An 18,746-nucleotide genomic window follows, 5' to 3' on the forward strand; every position below is an offset into this window, starting at 1 on the left:
GATGATCCAAGGATGATCCATGGCCGATCCATGGCTGTTCCATGGCTGATCCAAGGATGATCCAAGCATGATCCATGGCTGATCCATGGCTGATCCATGGCTGATCCATGGCTGATCCAAGGATGATCCAAGCATGATCCATGGCCGATCCATGGGTGATCCTTGGCCCATCCTTGGCCCATCCATAGCACATCCAAGGATGATCCATGGCTGTTCCATGATCGATCCAAGGATGATCCATGGCTGTTCCATGGATGTTCCATGGCCGATCCATCCTGATCCATGCCTGTTCCATGGCTCATCCATGGCTGTTCCATGGCCAATCCATCCTCATCATGCCTGTTCCATGGCTGTTCCATGGCTGCTCCATGGCCGATCCATGGCTGTTCCATGGCCGTTCCATTGCCATTCCATGCCTGTTCCATGGCCGATCCATGCCTGTTCCATGCCTGTTCCATGCCTGTTCCATGCCTGTTCCATGGCCGATCCATGGCCATTCCATGCCTGTTCCATGGCCGCTCCAAGGCCGATCCGCGGCCGCCGTTGCCATGGCTGCAAGGTGACCCCTCGGAGCCGCGGCCGCACCAGCCGGGGGCAGCGGGGTCAGCGCGCGACCGCTCCGACCCCCGGGGTGAAAAGTTCAGGCATCCCAGGAAAAACCAATACGGCCCCGGCGCGGCCGCTTCCCGATTTATTTCCATTCCCAGCAAGCCATGCATAGAAAATCCAGATAAATCCCATTGAGCCCCGCCGGGAGCCGCCGCCCAATGGATGCAAACAGATGTCCGCAGGGAGCGGGGGGCGGGGGCTCAATTAATATTTATTAATAATTTGATTAATCCCGCCCGAAAACCCCTTCTGGTGTTTTCTGCCCAGCTTTAAAATCCTCGCTTTTAATTCCTCGCCCTCCCCGCGGAATTTTTTTTTTTTTGTGTGTTTTTCCCTGGGTGTTTTTTCCCGACCGGGTGGGAATTAAGGGGGGGATAATGAGAATTTCCAGCGCTGGTGTCCCCGAGGTTTTCCCGGGATTCTGCAGAGGGACGGGGCCCAGCTCCCAGCCCGGGGCTGGAATTTCCGCCCTCCCCGAGCTCTCCTGGAGCTCCCACCTCGGCAGAAGCTGCCACGAGGTGGCCACGAGGTGGCTCCTGGAGCCCTTGAAGAAAGTCCGGAATATTCCGAAGGGAAAACGGGAATTGTGGCGTGGGGGGGGTGGGGATGAGGCAAACCAGCAAATCCGGGGTTTATGGCCAAAAAATTCCTCTTTTTTTCTTTTTCTTTTTTTTTTTTTTTTTGTTGTGGGGTGGTGGAAGGGAAAAACAGGAAATTTGGGATATTATATATAATTTTTGGGGTTTTTTTTAAATGCCTAAAATTCCCTGGAAAAGGGGATTTTTGTGGCTGTTTTTAAGGGAAAGGTGGAAGGGAAAAGCAAGAAATTTGGGGTATTATATATAAAAAATATATATAAAAAAAAGATGCCCAAAATTCCCTGGAAAAGGGGATTTTTGTGACTGTTTTTTTAAAGGATAGTGGAGGGGAAAAGCAGAAAATCTGGGATATTATTTAGAGGATATTTTTTAAAGAAGGGGATTCAAATTTCCCTGGAAGAAGGCAAGATGGAAAGGAAAAGCAGAAAATCAGGGATAATATTTTAAAATATTAAAAAATAAGCAGTGCCCAAAATTCCCTGGAAAAGGGGATTTTTGTGGCTGCTTTTTAAAGGAATGGTGGAGGGGAAAAGCAGAAAATCTGGGATATTATACAAAAAATATTTTTTAAAAAGAGGATCCAAAATTCCTTAGAAGAAGGGGTAATTAAAAGGAAAAGCAGAAAATCTGGGATATTATATAAAATATATATTTTTAAAAAAAGATGCCCAAAATTCTCTGGACAAAGGGATTTTTGTGGTTGTTTTCAAGGGATGATGGAAGGGAAAAGCAGAAAAACCAGGATATTATTGAATAAACATTAAAGAAAAAAAACGGGAGCCAAAATTCCTTGGAAGAAGGGATCGTGGAAGGGAAAAGCAGGAAAACCGGGATATTATTTCAAAAATGCTTTTTTTGACAACGGTGCCCAAAATTCCCTGTAAAAGGGGATTTTTGTGGCTGCTTTTTAGGGGATGAGGGAGGGGAAAAGCAGGAAAAGGGGGATGGGGAAGGAAAAGCCGGATCCTAAACTTGACCCAGCCCTGATCCCATCCCAGGGAATTTTTCCCTGGCCTTGGCTGCTGTTCCCAGGGTCGGGGTCAGGGATTGGGATTGGGACTGGGATCGGGGTTTTGGTCCATATATCTCAACTCCAATCCAAAAACCAAATAAAAATCTTCCCTTTTCTGTGGGTTTTTTTTTTTTTCCCCCAAGATTTTCCCAGGTTTGGGTGGGACTGAGGAATTTTTCCCCTCAAACCAAAGGGAATTTTTCAGGAATTGCCATCAAGAAATTCCCAAATTTCACCGAATCCTCAGTTTCAGAAAAAACTCAGGGAGGGGTGAAACCTTGAGGCAAAAAAAAAAAAAACCTCAAAAAAAGAACAAAACCGAGCTTTAAAAAAATAAAAAAAAAAAAAAAAAGAATTAAAAATGAACAAATCCACCCCGGGCTGGGGAAAATCCTGGGATTTCCTGGGGAGGGACAAAAATTCCCGAGGAATTCCCCCAGAGCGGCCCCAGACAAAGGCCGGGGTGATAAATGGGGCTTTGGGGTTAGGCCGGGGTTTAGGCCCGGTTTTATCTGAGCCGGGTAAACAGCTCATTAATCCCGAGACTAAATGAGGTGGGAATGCAAATATCGGGGGGAGAAGGGCAGGGGACAGAGGAGGGGAAGGGAAAAAGGGGAAAAATAATGGGAAAAATGGGATTTGGTTTAATAGGGGACGGAAAATAAAAATGGGATTTATTTATACGGGACGGAGGAAAAAAAAAGGGATTTGTTTTATTGGGGATGGGGGGGAAATGGGATTTGTTTTCAAATATTTTAAAGGGTTTGGAAGGATTTTAAAAATATTTTAAAGGGTTTTGAAGGATTTTAAAGGGTTTTGAGGGATTTTTAAAAGATTGTAAAGGGCTTTGAAGGATTTTAAAGGGTTTTGAAGGTTTCTGAAGGATTTTAGAGAGTTTTGAACTATTTTAAAGGGTTTTGAAGGATTTTAAAAAGATTTTAAAGGGTTTTGAAGACTTTAAAGGGTTTTAGCAGGACTTGAAGGGTTTTAGAGAGTTTTGAACTATTTTAAAGGGTTTTGAAGACGTTTAAAGGGTTTTAGAAGGTTTTGAAGGATTTTAGAGAGTTTTGAACCATTTGCAGGAATATTTTTGAGGGTTTGGAAGGGTTTAAAGGGGTTTTAGAGAGTTTTGAACTATTTTAAAGTATTTTAAAGGGGTTTTAGAGAGTTTTGAACAATTTTAAAGTATTTTAAAGGGGTTTTGGAGAGTTTTGAACTATTTTGAAGAATTTTTAAGAGGTTTAGAGAGTTTGGAACTATTTTAAAGTATTTTAAAGGGGTTTTAGAGAGTTTTGAACTATTTTGAAGAATTTTTACGGGTTTTAGAAGGTTTTGAAGGATTTTAGAGAGTTTTGAGCTGCTTTAAAAGGTTTTAGAGAGCTCTGAACAATTTTCAAGGATATTTTTGGGGGCTTTGGAAGGGTTTAAAGGGTTTTAGAGAGTTTTGAACTATTTTAAATTATTTTAAAGCGTTTTGAAGGTTTTTTAAGGGTTTTGGAGAGTTCTGAACCATTTCCAAGGATATTTTGGGGGGCTTTGGAAGGGTTTAAAGGGTTTTAGAGAGTTTAGAACTATTTTGAGGGTTTTAAAAGGGTTTTGAAGGTTTCTAAAGGGTTTTAGAGAGTTCTGAACCGTTTCCAAGGCTATTTTTGTGGGTTTGGAAGGCTTTGGAGGGTTTTAGGGAGTTTAGAACTATTCCGAAGGTTTTAAAAGGGTTTTGAAGGTTTTTAAAGGGTTTTGGAGAGTTCTGAACCATTTCCAGGGGTATTTTTGTGGGGTTTGGAAGGGTTTAAAGGGTTTTAGAGAGTTTAGAACTGTTTTGAAGGTTTTAAAAGGGTTTTGAAGGTTTCTAAAGGGTTTTAGAGAGTTCTGAACCGTTTCCAAGGCTATTTTTGTGGGTTTGGAAGGCTTTGGAGGGTTTTAGGGAGTTTAGAACTATTCCGAAGGTTTTAAAAGGGTTTTGAAGGTTTTTAAAGGGTTTTGGAGAGTTCTGAACCATTTCCAGGGGTATTTTTGTGGGGTTTGGAAGGGTTTAAAGGGTTTTAGAGAGTTTTGAACTATTTTAAGTTATTTTAAAGGGTTTTGAAGGTTTCTGAAGGGTTTTGGAGAGTTCTGAACCGTTTCCAGGGGTATTTTTGTGGGGTTTGGAAGGCTTTGGAGGGTTTTAGGGAGTTTAGAACTACTCTGAAGGTTTTAAAGGGGTTTTAGAGAGTTTAGAACTATTCCGAAGGTTTTTAAAGGGTTTTGAAGGTTTCTGAAGGGTTTTGGAGAGTTCTGAACCGTTTCCAGGGGTATTTTTGTGGGGTTTGGACGGCTTTGGAGGGTTTTTAGGGCACGCCATGCATCAGGTGTTTATCAGGGGACTCCGCAGCCCTTCCCCGCTCTTGGAGGGAGTTCAGAGAGCGCCGGGACCTCCCCTGCCCTAAATCCGCTCCCCCCTGGCTTCCGGTGCCTTCCCGGCCCTAAAACCGGCGCTGGAAAAGTCCCAAAATCCATCAGTTCATGATGAAATAAACTTCCCCTTTCTCCCCCAAATTCCAGGGGTTTTTTGGTTTTTTTTGGTTTTTTTTTTGTGGCTTTGATCCTCTGCGGAGCAGCTCGCTTCAATGATGAATGAATGAATGAATTAGTGATGAATTAATTAGTCAGGAGGTGTTTGGGGGATTTGGGATATCCCTGTCCGTGGCACGGGGTTGGGTTTGGGGCATTTTTGGGGTTTTTTTTTCCATCCCAAACCGTTCTGGGGTTTCTGAGTGAAACCACCTGGGCTCCTCAGCAGCATCCAAGGGACAAACGGGATCCTAAAGGATAAAATTCCCCAAATCCTGCCCGGCCCTTCCCTCCTGCACCTCCTGGGGCTGCCAAAGGTTCTTTGGGATTACCCAGGCCAGGAAAAGGAGGGAAAAACCCCCCAAAAAAATCTGCCCAAACCCAGGGGGCTCCTGGCTGGGAAGGTGCCACAGTGAGGGGAAAAACCTGAGCCCAAATCAATCCCGGCCCCAAATCATCAATGCCTGCCCCAAATCATCAATCCCGGCCCCAAATCACCAATCCTGACCCCAAATCACCAATCCCGGCCCCAAATCATCAATGCCTGCCCCAAATCACCAATCCCGGCCCCAAATCATCAATCCTGACCCCAAATCACCAATCCTGAGCCCAAATCAATCCCGACATCAATCCCAGCCCCAAATCATCAATCCCCGCCCCAAATCATCAATCCTGGCCCCAAATCACCAATCCCAGCCCCAAATCATCAATCCCCGCCCCAAATCATCAATCCCGGCCCCAAATCACCAATGCCGGCCCCAAATCACCAATCCTGAGCCCAAATCACCAAACCTGGCCCCAAATCACCAATCCCCGCCCCAAATCACCAATCCCGGCCCCAAATCACCAATCCTGACCCCAAATCACCAATCCTGGCCCCAAGTCACCAATCCTGACCCCAAATCATCAATCCTGGCCCCAAATCACCAATCCTGGCCCCAAATCACCAATCCTGGCCCCAAATCATCAATCCCGGCCCCAAATCAGTCCCGATGGACGGGACGGGTCTGTGGGGTGGGATTGGTTTGTCTGGGATGCGTTTGTGGGGTGGGATTTGTTTGGGATGGGTTTGGGGGAGGATTTTGGGGTTTGGGGGAGGATTTGGGGGCCGGGTTTGGGTTCTTTGGTGGGGTTTGGGGATAAAATGAGGGGACGAAGCGGCGCCTGTGCATGGTCCTGGCCGGGCGCGTCCCAAACCCCGTTCCCAATGCGCGTTCCCGATCCCAAGGCCCGATCCCAACGCGCGTTCCCGTCCCGGGCGCGCTCCCGACCCCGCGCGTTCCCGGCCGGCCCCACACGGGGGCGCTGCAGAATTCCGGAGCCGCCGCCGCGCCCGGAGGGACCGCGGGACCCCCAAATAAACCCGAATACACCAAAAAACCTAAAATAAACCCTAAATGCATCAAATAACCCCGAATAAACCACAAATACACCGAATAATCCCCAATAAACCCCGAATACACCAAATAACCCCAAATAAACCCTAAATACACCAAAAAACCCCAAATAAACCCTAAATACACCAAATAACCCCAAACAATCCACAAAAACACAAGCAGACCCTAAATACACCAAATAACCCCAAACAGACCCTAAATACATCATAATAACCCGAAATAGACCCCAAATGCACTAAATAGACCCCAACGGATCCCAAAAACCCCAAATCCACCTGAAAAGACCCCTACAGCCACGGGCAGGTATCGCTGAGTCACCCCAAATCGTGCAAATCACCCCAAATCGTGCAAATAACCCCAAATCATGCAAATAACCCCAAAGAGCCCCTGACAGACACAGGGACACCCCAAATATTCCCTGACAGCCCCAAAAATCCATTGGCACCCCCAAATATCCATGGACGGCCCCAAAAACCCCCCTAAGACGCCCCCAATATTTGCTGACAATCCCAAAAGTCTCCCAGGAAAGATGGACACGGCCAAATATTCACTGAGCAACGGGAATAAGGGAATATCCCAAGGGATAAATCAATATCCAATGGGATAAATCAATATCCAATGGGATAAATCAATATCCGAAGCAATCAATCAATACCCAAAGAGATTGATCAATACCCAAAGGGATCAATCAGTATCCCAAGGGAAAAATCGATACCCAAAGGGACTGATCAATACCCAAAGGGATAAAACCATACCCAACAGGATAAATCAATGTCCAAAGGAAACAGGAATATCCAAATGGATCAATCAATAACCAATAGGATCGATCAACATCCCAAGGGATCAATCAATAACCTAAGGGACTGATCAATATCCCAAGGGATCAATCATCATACCAAGGGACTGATCAATATCCCAAGGGATTGATCAATATCCCAAGGGATCGATCAATATCCCAAGGGATTGATCAATATCTCAATGGACTGATCAATATCCCAAGGGATCGATTCCCAGGAGGAATCCAAGCCAGGACAATCCTGTCCCAGGGGATTTTCCCCAATCCAAATTCCTCCTCCTCCAAAATTCCCAGGGGTTTTTTTTGGGAGACGCCATCCCAAATCCAACCTGTTCCCGTGAAATTCCAGGGGTTTTTTTGGGAGATGCCATCCCAAATCCAACTTGTTCCCATGAAATTCCCAGGGGGATTTTTTTTGGGGAGACGCCATCCCAAATCCAACTTGTTCCCATGAAATTCCCAGGGGGTTTTTTTGGGAGGCGCCATCCCAAATCCAACCTGTTCCCATGAAATTCCAGGGGGTTTTTTTTGGGAGACGCCATCCCAAATCCAACCTGTTCCCATGAAATTCCAGGGGTTTTTTACTGGGTGACGCCATCCCAAATCCAACCTGTTCCCATGAAATTCCGGGGGCTTTTTTTTGGGGAGACGCCATCCCAAATCCAATTTGCTCCAGTGAAAAGCAGGATTTAAGAAAGTTGGGAATTCGGGAAGGTGGGAAAGGCCGCACAATGAATCCCAAAGGAACCGGCAGCCAGGTGAGCAAGGGGTACCTGGAATTCCAGGAATATTATCCGGGATTTTCACGTTTAGTGGGAATGGACGAAGCGCTAAAAGACCCCAAAATCCCCTCCGGAATCGTGGGATGGACGGATGGAAAACCCAAAGGATTCCGGAAGATAAAATCCCAAGAACTCCAAGAAGCTTCGGCGGCATTCCGGCATTCCAAGAAATCGTCCGGAACGGAATTCCCCAAAAAAAATCAGCGACTCACCCTCGTCCGGGAATTCTGCCGGGAACGGGGCCGGAGGAAGGCGGGAAGGGCCGAAATTCCAGCCGGGATTTTCCTGGGAGCCGCCGTGTCCGTCGTGCTCGTCCCCTCCCGGATGGGAGCGACCAGGAGAGGCTGAATTTTGGGGAAAATTTGGAGGAATTTAGGAATTCCTAACCCCAAATGTCCCCTCTGCTTCCCGTTCCCTCCGAAATCCAAACTGATTTTTTGTGGGATTTCTGGGGTTTTAGGGAATTCCCGCTGGAAAAACCCGGGAATTGCCAGAATTCCAGAGGGAAATCCAAATCCTTGTCCCCGTCCTCAGGCCGTGACCACCTTGCCATAAATCCAGGTGAAAAAACAAAAGATTTACACTAAAATGGGCAAATTCCTGGGATTTTAGGGAAGAAGAGCTTGGAAATCCTTCAGGAGAGAGGGGAAAAGGATTAAAACACGGATTTCCTATATAAATTTGCAGGAAAATGGATAAAACCATGGATTTCCTACACAAATTTACAGGAAAATGGATAAAACTGTGGATTTTCTATATAAATTTACAGGGAAAAGGATAAAACCACAGATTTTCTATATAAATTTACAGGAAAATGGATAAAACCACGGATTTTCTATATAAATTTACAGAAAAATGGTAAAACCATGGATTTCCTACATAAATTTACAGGGAAAATGGATAAAACCACGGATTTTCTATATAAATTTACAGGGAAAATGGATAAAACCACGGATTTTCTATATAAATTTACAGGAAAATGGATAAAACCACGGATTTTCTATATAAATTTACAGAAAAATGGTAAAACCATGGATTTTCTAGATAAATTTACAGGGAAAAGGATAAAACCGTGGATTTTCTATATAAATTTGCAGGAAAATGGATAAAACCATGGATTTCCTATATAAATTCACAGGGAAAAGGATAAAACCATGGATTTCCTATATAAATTCACAGGGAAAAGGATAAAACCGTGGATTTTCTATATAAATTTACAGGGAAAATGGATAAAACCGTGGATTTCCTACATAAATTTGCAGGAAAATGGATAAAACTGTGGATTTTCTATATAAATTTACAGAAAAATGGTAAAACCATGGATTTTCTATATAAATTTACAGGGAAAATGGTAAAACCATGGATTTTCTATATAAATTTACAGGGAAAAGGATAAAACCATGGATTTTCTATATAAATTTACAGTAAAATGCATAAAACCACGGATTTTCTATATAAATTCACAGGGAAAAGGATAAAACCATGGATTTTCTACATAAATTCACAGGGAAAAGGATAAAAACCTGGATTTCCTCAAACAAATCACCCAATCCAGGGTGTGGAAAGGATCTTTCCACTCCTAAAATTAAACCTCATATTGAATTTTCCGGGGAACTTTCCGGCTGCCCTTGGGTTTTCTGGAGAGGCCGCTCAGCGCCAGGTGCTGAGATCCCTCTTAACAAAAACCCGGCGGCGACAAAAGATTTTTAATTGGGCATTAAAAGGTTTTTAATTCAACATTTAAGGGTTTTTAATTCAGTGTTTGTTCAGGGCAGAGCGGGGCCGATAAGGGAGCGGGGGCAGCTGCTCCTCACTCAGCGCCCTCCAAACAGCCCCAAAATGGAATTTCCAGCTGCTCCTCCGCCGCTTCCCGAATCAGGCCGGGCTACGAAATGATCCGGCATCAATAATTCCCATTTTTAGGGAAAAAATGGGAATAATTTAAAAAAAAAAAAAAAGGTGGGATCGTCAAACAATCCAACATCGATAATTCCCGTTTTTAGGGGTGGTTCCAAGCTCTGCTCGAATCCATGGGAGCGGAGCTGCTTTGTTTTCCTTCACGCCGGGAATATTCCGGAATATTCTGGAATATTCCTTCAGGAGCGACCCCAAAGCCCCACAGCCCTTGCTCTGTAAAAAAACCCAATCCCGTTGTTTTTCCATTTGGATTGGCATCCCGAGGATTTCTCCCACTTTTTCCATAAAATGAATCCTGATTTGCTGCTTCCCACGGAGGGATAAAAAAAGGGAATTAATGAATCCCAGGAAAAAACAAACAATTTCCATGGATGACAGGAAAAACCCTTCATTTCCCGCAGCTTTTATGGGAATTGCAATTAAATTTCCTTGGCTTGATCAGGTGCCCAGAGCTTCATTAAACATCTCTTAAATCCCGGGAAAAATCAATGCCAGGAGAGCTCCGGGTGGGATTTTATGAGGAGCGGAAGTGAAATCCCCGATTTTTTACCTTAAAATCCAAATTTTTTACCTTGAAATTGCAATTTTTTTTTTGCCTTCAAACCCTATTTCTCCGTTCCATCCCCAGCTTACCCCACCACAATCATCCCCAAAAAATCCCATATAAACCCGAATCGTTCCACCACCATTTATTTTCGGGGTGCGATCCCACCCAGAAATCCCAGGAATTCCTCCCAGTATGTGTGAGGAGCCGATTTCCCAAATTTCCCGAAATTCCCAATTTCCACCCTGAGCTGCCAGACACGGAATCCGCTCCAAGCCTTGTTCTCTCCCCTCATCCCGATATTTTTAGGGTTTAATTTTGCTGTTAATTATACGCAACAAAGCAAATTCCCGGCATCTAAAAATGCCAAGAAAAGGGGGAAAATTCTTTGGGATTTGAGGCTTTTCCGGGATGATTTTTTTTGGGATGGAGCTGCTGGAGCTTGCAGTGATGGCCGGCGCCCAGCAGGTCGGGCTGCAAGGCAGCGGCAGCCGGGAATGCGCCGCTGGAATTGCGCCGCCGTCCCCTCCCCCAGGCACTGGGAAAACCATGGAATTCCTTGGGAATGTCCGAAACCAGCGAGGAATAATCCCGGGAGAGGATGGGGAGTTAAAAGCGGAGGATTTTTGGGGCTCGTGGAGAAGGAGCGGGGGGAATAATTTCAAATATTCCAGTCTTGGCAATCCTGCAGCGGGTGGGAGTTTGGGGTGGGATAAACAGGAAAAGCTGAAGTTGTGGGATGGGGAGAATAATCCCAAGGGAAATTCAGCAGATCAGGGGTTAAATTATTCCTGGATACAAAAAACGGGTAATAACTGGGGAAATTATTAATCCTTTTTCCTTTTTTTTTTGGGAAGCAGGAGGGGCTGTTGCCATTGGGAAGAATCTCAGGTGAGGTTAATTAATTAATAAATTAATTAATTGATTAAATCCTGCTCCTCTCAAACTTGGGGCCTTCACAAGGCCTCCTACCAAACTAATTCTACAGAACGGGTAATAATTAATTAATAATTCTATAAAACTCCAAGTGAAGCAATAACTAATTAAAAATTAGGCAGAATTGCAAATAAAACCGAGCAATAATTGATAAATAATTCTATAAAACTCCAAGGGAAGCTGGGAAATAATTAATTAGTAATTCAGCTGAATTCCAGGCTAATAATTAATTAATAATTCTACAGAGGGGGCAATAATTAATAAATAATTCTATGCTGAATAAATAAGACTTTATATATATAGAATATATATAGATATCTATATAATAGTACACTATATTATATATACATTATATATATTATATTCATAAAATATATATTATATTATATATTTTTATTATATATAAAATATATGTTTACATATAATTAAAATATATATCTATATGATATAGAATATAGAATATAGAATATAGAATATAGAATATGGAATATAGAATATAGAATACAGAATATGGAATATAGAATATATCTCATATATATAATTCTAAAAATAATTTTGTTTTCTATCTGTCTCCCCTGTGTTTTGACATCTCCCGGGCCGGATTTTCGTTGTTTATAAACGGGGGAATTCCAGGGCCGGAGATTTGAACAACGCCTTCCAAATCTCGTCAGTCCCAAAGGTTTTTTCCTGCTTTTCCCCAAACACTTCATAAATCTAAGCCGGGTTTGGGAGCCTCGGCCCCGCTCAGCGAAGCTGGAGCCTCCCGGCATGAGCCAAAAACGGCTTTTTATAAATAAAACTTCCTAAAATCACCCAGCACTCCATTAATTCCTGGACACTCCGGCTCGGCTTCAAAGGGAATCTTTGCAGCAAAAAAGGGAATTTTTTGGGGTTTTTTTTGTTGTTTTAATGATTTGCTACTTGGCCTTGTCATAACTACACAGAGCAAAAAGGCGGTGGTGGGGAGAGGGTTGGGGAAACGTGAGGTTCCGGCTCCCAGGCAGCTGCAGCTCCGTGGATTTGGGGTTTTAGAGGGAAAAAGGGTTTCAAAGATCTGGGTTTGGGGTTTTTTTGGGATTTTTTTTTGGGGGGATTTTTTTTAAATTTACCTGAAGGAGAGGACAGGGTGGACATGGCAGCAGCTCCGCCACGACTCCAGCAGGATGGAGTTTTGTTCCAAGGCAGAGGGAAAAAGGGATCGGAAAATGGATAAAAGGGAGTTTAAACGATCCCACAAAATTATTCCGAAAAAGTTGCGCCAAAAAATGAGACCAAAAATGGATAAAAATATCACCTAAACCAGGCCTACTACGAGGTGAGGCCTACTGAGGCCTACTGAGGCCTACCGAGGCCTACTGAGGCCTAAGGGCCTACTCCGATTTTCTCTTTGTTAATGAATTAATTAATTAATTTAATTAACAACGCTTCCAATTTTTAAATCATAGTTAATCCAATTTCTGTTGATGATTCCTGACTCCGGGGGGTTGGAATTTTCTGGGGTTAAGGCACGGAGCTGGGACAAGCAGGAGTTCTGGGTCCAGCCCCTGCCAAGGCACATTTTTGAGCCTCAATGTTCCCGAATTTCACAAAAATGGAAGAGCCATCCTCTCTCTCCTGCATGTTTTGACTACTTCTGAATATTTTAAGGAATTCTGCTGTTCAGCAGTTCAGGGAAAACCATATGGGATGAATTTTGGATGGGAAAATGAAAGCGTCGTCATCAGCTCCGTGCAAATAAATCTGGGTTTATTCATCTGCTTGGTTTGTGGGGGTTGTTTTAATTAAATAAAGGGGAAAGTCGTCGCTTTCCAGAAGCTCCTTCCAACCCAAACCATTCCCTGATTCCCGGATTTTTTGACGCTCAGGAGTGACTTCGTGACCTCTCCTTGAGGACCCTCGGAGGTGGAAAATGTGGCCCTGGAATTTCCCATTTTCCCAATTTCCCGTGGGGTACCTGGCTGGGCGCTCCCTGGGCACTCCAAGGACTCATTCCCACTAAAATTCCCAGCGGGAATTCAAAGTGAGCTGGGCACTCCTTTCCAAACCCCTGCCCGCTCCCACTTCCCAATTTCCCACTTTTCCTTCAGCTTCCGACTCCATCCAAAGAATATTCCAAGGAACAAAAGGCTCCCTCCTCCCCCGGCCTTGAAATTCCATGAACTTTCCTGCTTTAAAAACCTCATTTGGAGCCTTTGATGCGCTCGGATCTTCCCTCCCTCCCATTTTTTTGTTAATTTTCCGCCCAGCTGTCCGTTGGACTTTTCCAAAGGGTGCCAGCTGCTGGATTCACGGGGAAAACAATGCTCGGGAAGCAATTAAAGCTCCGAGGCTCTGATTGGAATGGGACAACGCCGCTCCCAGCGGGAATTGCGAGGCTGCCGTGCTCCTGGCCTTGCCAGGAGGGGCTGGAAGCGAGCCCTGAGCGCTGGAATTTGTTCTGGGGAAAGGAGGGATCGGAGGAGCCGGAACGCCGGGAATGGGTTTGAATTCCTGGATAAAGGATTGGATTGACTGGAATGCCAGGAAGGGATTTGTTCCTGGAATAAAGCATTGGAGGAGTTGGAATGCCGGGAAGGGATTTTATTCCTGGGATAAAGGATTGGGTGGACTGGAATGGGTGAAAAGGGATTTTATTCCTGAAGTAAAGGATCGGAGGAGCCGGAACGCTGGGAATGGGTTTGAATTCCTGGATAAAGGATTGGATAGACTGGAACGCCAGGAAGGGATTTGTTCCTGCATAAAGGATTGGAGGAGTCGGAATGGTGGGAATGGGTTTAATTCCCAGAGGAGAGGATTGGAGGAGTTGGAATGGTGGGAATGAGTTTAATTCCCAGAGGAAAGGATTGGAGGAGTCGGAATGGTGGGAATGGGTTTAATTCCCAGAGGAAAGGAAGGATTGGGTAGGTCGGAATGCCAGGAAGGGAATTTGTTCCTGGAATAAAGGACTGGGTAGGTCGGAATGCCAGGAAGGGATTTTGTTCCAGTAGCTCCCACCTCAGTGGAACTCCGGGAGATCCCCATGGATCCCAACCATTCCCAAATTCCTGGAGTTCCTGGAAAACTTCCCAGCCTGTGGGATTTGCTCTCTGGGATGGGATCCCTGCTGCAGAATTTTCCCACCCCAAGAACTGTCCCCCCACACACATCCATAAAAACCCTTTTTCCTGGGAATTTGGCGCACGGAACGTCCCCCGGTCCAACCCTTCCCAGCCGGACTCACCTCGGGGTGGGAATTCCGGGTGGTACCTGGAAAACCAAAGGGAAAAAGAGCCATAAAATCCCAGATTTTCCTCAGGGATTATTCCAGCCTGAGGAGTTGGGGACGGATGGGAGAACCTGGGAGCCCAGGGAATGGGAAACACTGGGAATTCCAGGAGGAACTGGGGTGGGGTTTAAGGCCCTTCCCAACCCCAATTCCATGGATTTCCAGCCCTTGGAACGGATCCTTCTCCAAACACAGAAATTCCTGCCACCTTTTTTTCCCTCAAATCCTTTAAAAGCCGCTTCCAAGCCCAAAATATTCCAGGATTTTCACTGAGCTCATTCCCAGCAAGCGCAGGGTGATCCCAAAAATAAAAAAAGGATTTAATATTTAAAAATCAGGATTCTTTCCTCTTTCCCATTACACGAAAATCTTGGGAATCATTTTAATCCAGAAACAGCACCAGGAAACTTGGGAATCCCACCGAGGGTTGGGAACAAAGCACAAAATGCCCATTCCAAGATGAGCTTTGGAGGCAGAGAGAAAATTCCCCAGAATATTGGGTTGGGAAGAGCCTTTTGGAGGAAAAACTGGGAATTTTTCAGGATGCCTTTGGGCCTGGTTCCCGGATTCCACAAGGAATTTTTTCTCCATCCTGTGGCTGCTCCATTTTATCCCCAAATCCCCAAAATCCAGCCCCACACGAGGGCAGCAGGGAAAGCAGCTCCAGCTGTTTATTCCCATATTTTTTTATCCTTAAATCCCGACATTTCCATGGAAAATCCCAATAATCCAACACTTAAGCAGAAAAACATCAGCTCTAAGAGATCCCTGCGTCCCCCCAATCCCAAAAAATCCAGCATTCCCAAAATTCGGGATATTTCTGCCTCCTGGACAAAGAAGAGCAGCAAAAATCCCGTTTTTTGGGTTTTTTTTTCCGGGAATTTTTGCCTCAGGAGCTTTTCCCGGCCACGTTTTAGCGCCAACATTTCCCGAACGATTTTCTGTCACTCGCAATTCCCGCTCCGTGAAAGCACCGGGGCTTTGTTCCCGACCTCTGTCATTTTTAATCCCAGGAAATGGCCTAAAAAAAAAATGGGAAAATTGAGTTCCGTTCCCTCCCGGAGAAGCTCCGGGGAGGCAGATGGAAAAGGCCCAAAAAAAAAAAAAGCTCGGATTTTTTCCCTGCTTTTTTTCTCATTTTTTAGGATAAAAAACCAGCAAAAAAAATCTGATTTCAGCTCAAGGATTTGGTTTTAATTCCATGCTTGGATCATTTTTACTGTGGGAAGGAAAATTTGGGATAAAACGGAATTAGGGGTGGGGGGAGGAGAGGTTTTTTGGGAATGTGGGAGAGTCACGAGCTCATTTCTGCCTCTGCCAACAGAAACCTTGGATAAATCCCGTAAATGCCGGATTTTGGGAGCCTTTGGATTTTCAGTAAGTTCCTCCCCAGAACTTTGCCCTTTTCCCAATATTTTCCCTAAATTTGGTGTCTCCCCCCCGCTTCCTGCAGAAAACTTCATCCCAAATCCTATTTTCTCCAATTTATTCTTGGAGTTTTGGGCCTGCAACACCCAAAAAATGCAAAAATTTGGGTTTAATGGGATTTGAGCAGCGGGAAAATCCCAAAATCCAAACCCTCTGAGCAGGATCCATAAAATCCAGGTTGCTTCCAGTCAAATTCTCAGTTTTTCCTCATTAATGAATTAAATATTCCCAAGGGATGGGGTGGAATGGAACCTTTGGAGCCAGGATTTGAATGTCTGGGAAAATGAAATATTTTTTTAAAAATCGATGATGATGGACGAGATTTCCAAGAGGGGAGGAAAAAATTAAAAAATGGGAGCCAGGAAAATGGGATTGGGAATTCCCCATTAGGGGAGGAATGGATTTAAATTCATTTTTCGGCTCAGCTGAGGCTCTCAGGTTTCAGGTTAATGATGGATCCAGGAGGAAATGGATGGGAAAATTGGGATAATTCCATCAGCCGGGCTGGGAAAGGCTGGAAAATTCCGGAAAGGAACAACCCAGGAGGCTCCAAACAGAATTAGTGGTGGGAGTGAGCTCAGGGATAAAAGGAAGTGAAGATGGGATTAATTTAATTTGGATTAATGTGGGAAATTACTTCTTTAGAAGAAAAAGAGGGGAGAAAATCCCCATCCGGAATAAGTCAGGAACATCCGAGAATTCCTGCCTTAAAAAGGGGGGAGAAAGTCTCCATCTGAAATTAGGGAATAAATCGGGAATATCCCAGAATTCCTTCCTCAAAAAAAGTGGGGGAAATTCCTGAAAACTCCATCCTTATAAAAATGGGGGGAAATTCCTCGAATTAGGGAATAAATCAGGAATATCCCAGAATTCCTTCCTTATAAAAATGGGGGAAAATTCGTTGAATTGGGGAATAAATCAGGAATATCCCAGAATCCCTTCCTTATAAAAAAGGGGGGAAATTCCTCGAATTGGGGAATAAATCAGGAACATCCCAGAACTCCATCCTTATAAAAATGGGGGGAAATTCCTCGAATTGGGGAATAAATCAGGAATATCCCAGAACTCCTTCCTTATAAAAAGAGGGGAAAAATCCCTCACCCTAAACCAGAGAGAATCCAACCAAAACAACGGCAGCTCCCCAGGATTCTCCCATTATCCCGAGCCTGGCACATCCGCAGCGTCCCAAAGCGTGGGGGGAGTTCCTGCAGCGGGAGGAAGGCCCGGAATGTTCCGGAATATTCCGGGGAATCCGGGGGAACCCACCTGGCTCGGAGGCGCTGGAGGCAGCGCAGGATGGCGGCGCCCTGATCCCGCGCCCGGGCGCTGAGCGGCTCCTCCCGCAAAGCCTGGCCCAGGTAAGCCTCAGCCTCTGGAAAACGGGAAAACCGGGAATGGGAAAGGGAACAGCAGGAAATGCGGGAATGGGAACAGCAGGAAATACGGGAATGGGAAAAGCAGGAAATCTGGGAATGGGAATGGGAAAGGGAACATCAGGAAATATGGGAATGGGAAAGGGAACCTGAGGAAATCTGGGAATGGGAAAGGGAAAGGAGTCAGGAAATCTGGGAATGGGAAATAGGTCAGGAAATAAGGGAATGGGAATGGGAAAAGCAGGACATATGGGAATGGGAAAGGGAACATCAGGAAATCTGCAAATGGGAAAGGGTTCAGGGAATCTGGGAATGGGAAAGGGAACATCAGGAAATTTAGGAAAGGGAAAATCAGGGATTGGCGGCCTTGGAGAGGGAAAGCGGCCATGGGAAGGGGTGGGAAAGGGAAAGGGAAAATAGGAAATGTGGGAATGGGAAAGGGAAAATCTGGAAACCTGGAAATGGGAAAGGGAAAAGCAGGAGACGCAGTCTTGGGGGGAGGGATGAAGTTTCGAGGTGTTTTGGGGAGGAATGAAGTTTTGGGGTGTTTTTGAGGCTGAAGGATAAAGTTTTGGGGTGTTTTGAGAGAAAGGATGAAGTTTCGGGGTGTTTTGAGGGGAGGTATGAAGTTCTGGGGTGTTTTTAGGGGAGGGATGGAGTTTTGGAGTGTTTTTGAGGCTGAAGGATGAAGTTTCGGGGTGTTTTGGGGAGGGATGGAATTTTGGGGTGTTTTTAGGGGAGGGATGAAGTTCTGGGGTGTTTTTGAGGCTGAAGGATGAAGTTTTGGGGTGTTTTGAGAGAAAGGATGAAGTTCTGGGGTGTTTTGAGGGGAGGGATGGAGTTTCAGGGTGTTTTTAGGGGAGGGATGGAGTTCTGGGGTGTTTTGGTGGCAGAGGGATGAGCTCAGCGCTGTTGCAGCAGGAAATGAGAGCCGAAACCCCAAAACCACCAAAGGGCTCCCAGCTGCTTCCTCAGCAGCCGCGTTTTTAGGGTCGGGGATGGGGAGGCCCCACCGCCCCCCGAATTCTCCTCGGGATCAGGGTCAGGGAGGCCCCGCAGGACCCAAGGACCCCAAAGCACCCCAGAAAAGCCACCCCAAACCCGTCCCAGCTCCAGCCCAGAGCAGGATCCCCTCGCGGGGCAGGAGGGGGGCGAGGAGGGATCCGGTACCTTCCAGGAGCCTCTGGATCTCCTGCGGGATCGGGGCATCCACGGCATCCACGGGATCCATGGGATCCATGGGATCCCTTCCCGCAGGGCCGCGATCGCTGCGGGGCGGAGAGGAGGAAGCCACGAGGGCGGGGACACCCCAAAAACGAGGAGGAGGAGGAGGAGGAGGAACCTTTGGGGTTTGGGCTCCTCCTCCTCTTGAACCCCAGCGGATCCCTGGGATGGTTCCCACCTCTCCTGGGCGATCCCAAAAATCCGGGCGGGAAAAGCTGAGCTCCAGGCCAAGGAGCTCCACCTGGAATTTCCTCCCCGGGCTGTTCCTGCCCCCAAAATTGGGATTTTTTTCCGGGTTTTTCCCCCCAAAAAAT

General features: G+C 45.6%; 1 protein-coding gene across 1 annotated transcript in view; it reads right to left on the reverse strand.

Moving 5' to 3' along the window:
• The window catches only part of SKAP1 (src kinase associated phosphoprotein 1), a 66,014-nt gene extending 47,539 nt beyond the window's left edge, over window positions 1-18,475 (reverse strand). Inside the window, exons 1-4 of the mRNA XM_071450612.1 lie at window positions 18,379-18,475; window positions 17,102-17,207; window positions 14,363-14,388; window positions 7,958-8,089 (exon numbers count right to left, since the gene is read on the reverse strand). Of these exons, the coding sequence (XP_071306713.1) occupies window positions 7,958-8,089; window positions 14,363-14,388; window positions 17,102-17,207; window positions 18,379-18,448 (334 nt within the window). The 5' untranslated portion in view covers window positions 18,449-18,475. The remainder of the gene's footprint in view (window positions 1-7,957; window positions 8,090-14,362; window positions 14,389-17,101; window positions 17,208-18,378) is intronic.
• Between the last annotated feature and the right edge of the window lie 271 nt (window positions 18,476-18,746).

The sequence above is a fragment of the Agelaius tricolor genome, unplaced genomic scaffold (assembly GCF_023055355.1).
Source record: "Agelaius tricolor isolate 1412-34295 unplaced genomic scaffold, bAgeTri1.0.p SCAF_31, whole genome shotgun sequence".
Taxonomy (NCBI): domain Eukaryota; kingdom Metazoa; phylum Chordata; class Aves; order Passeriformes; family Icteridae; genus Agelaius; species Agelaius tricolor.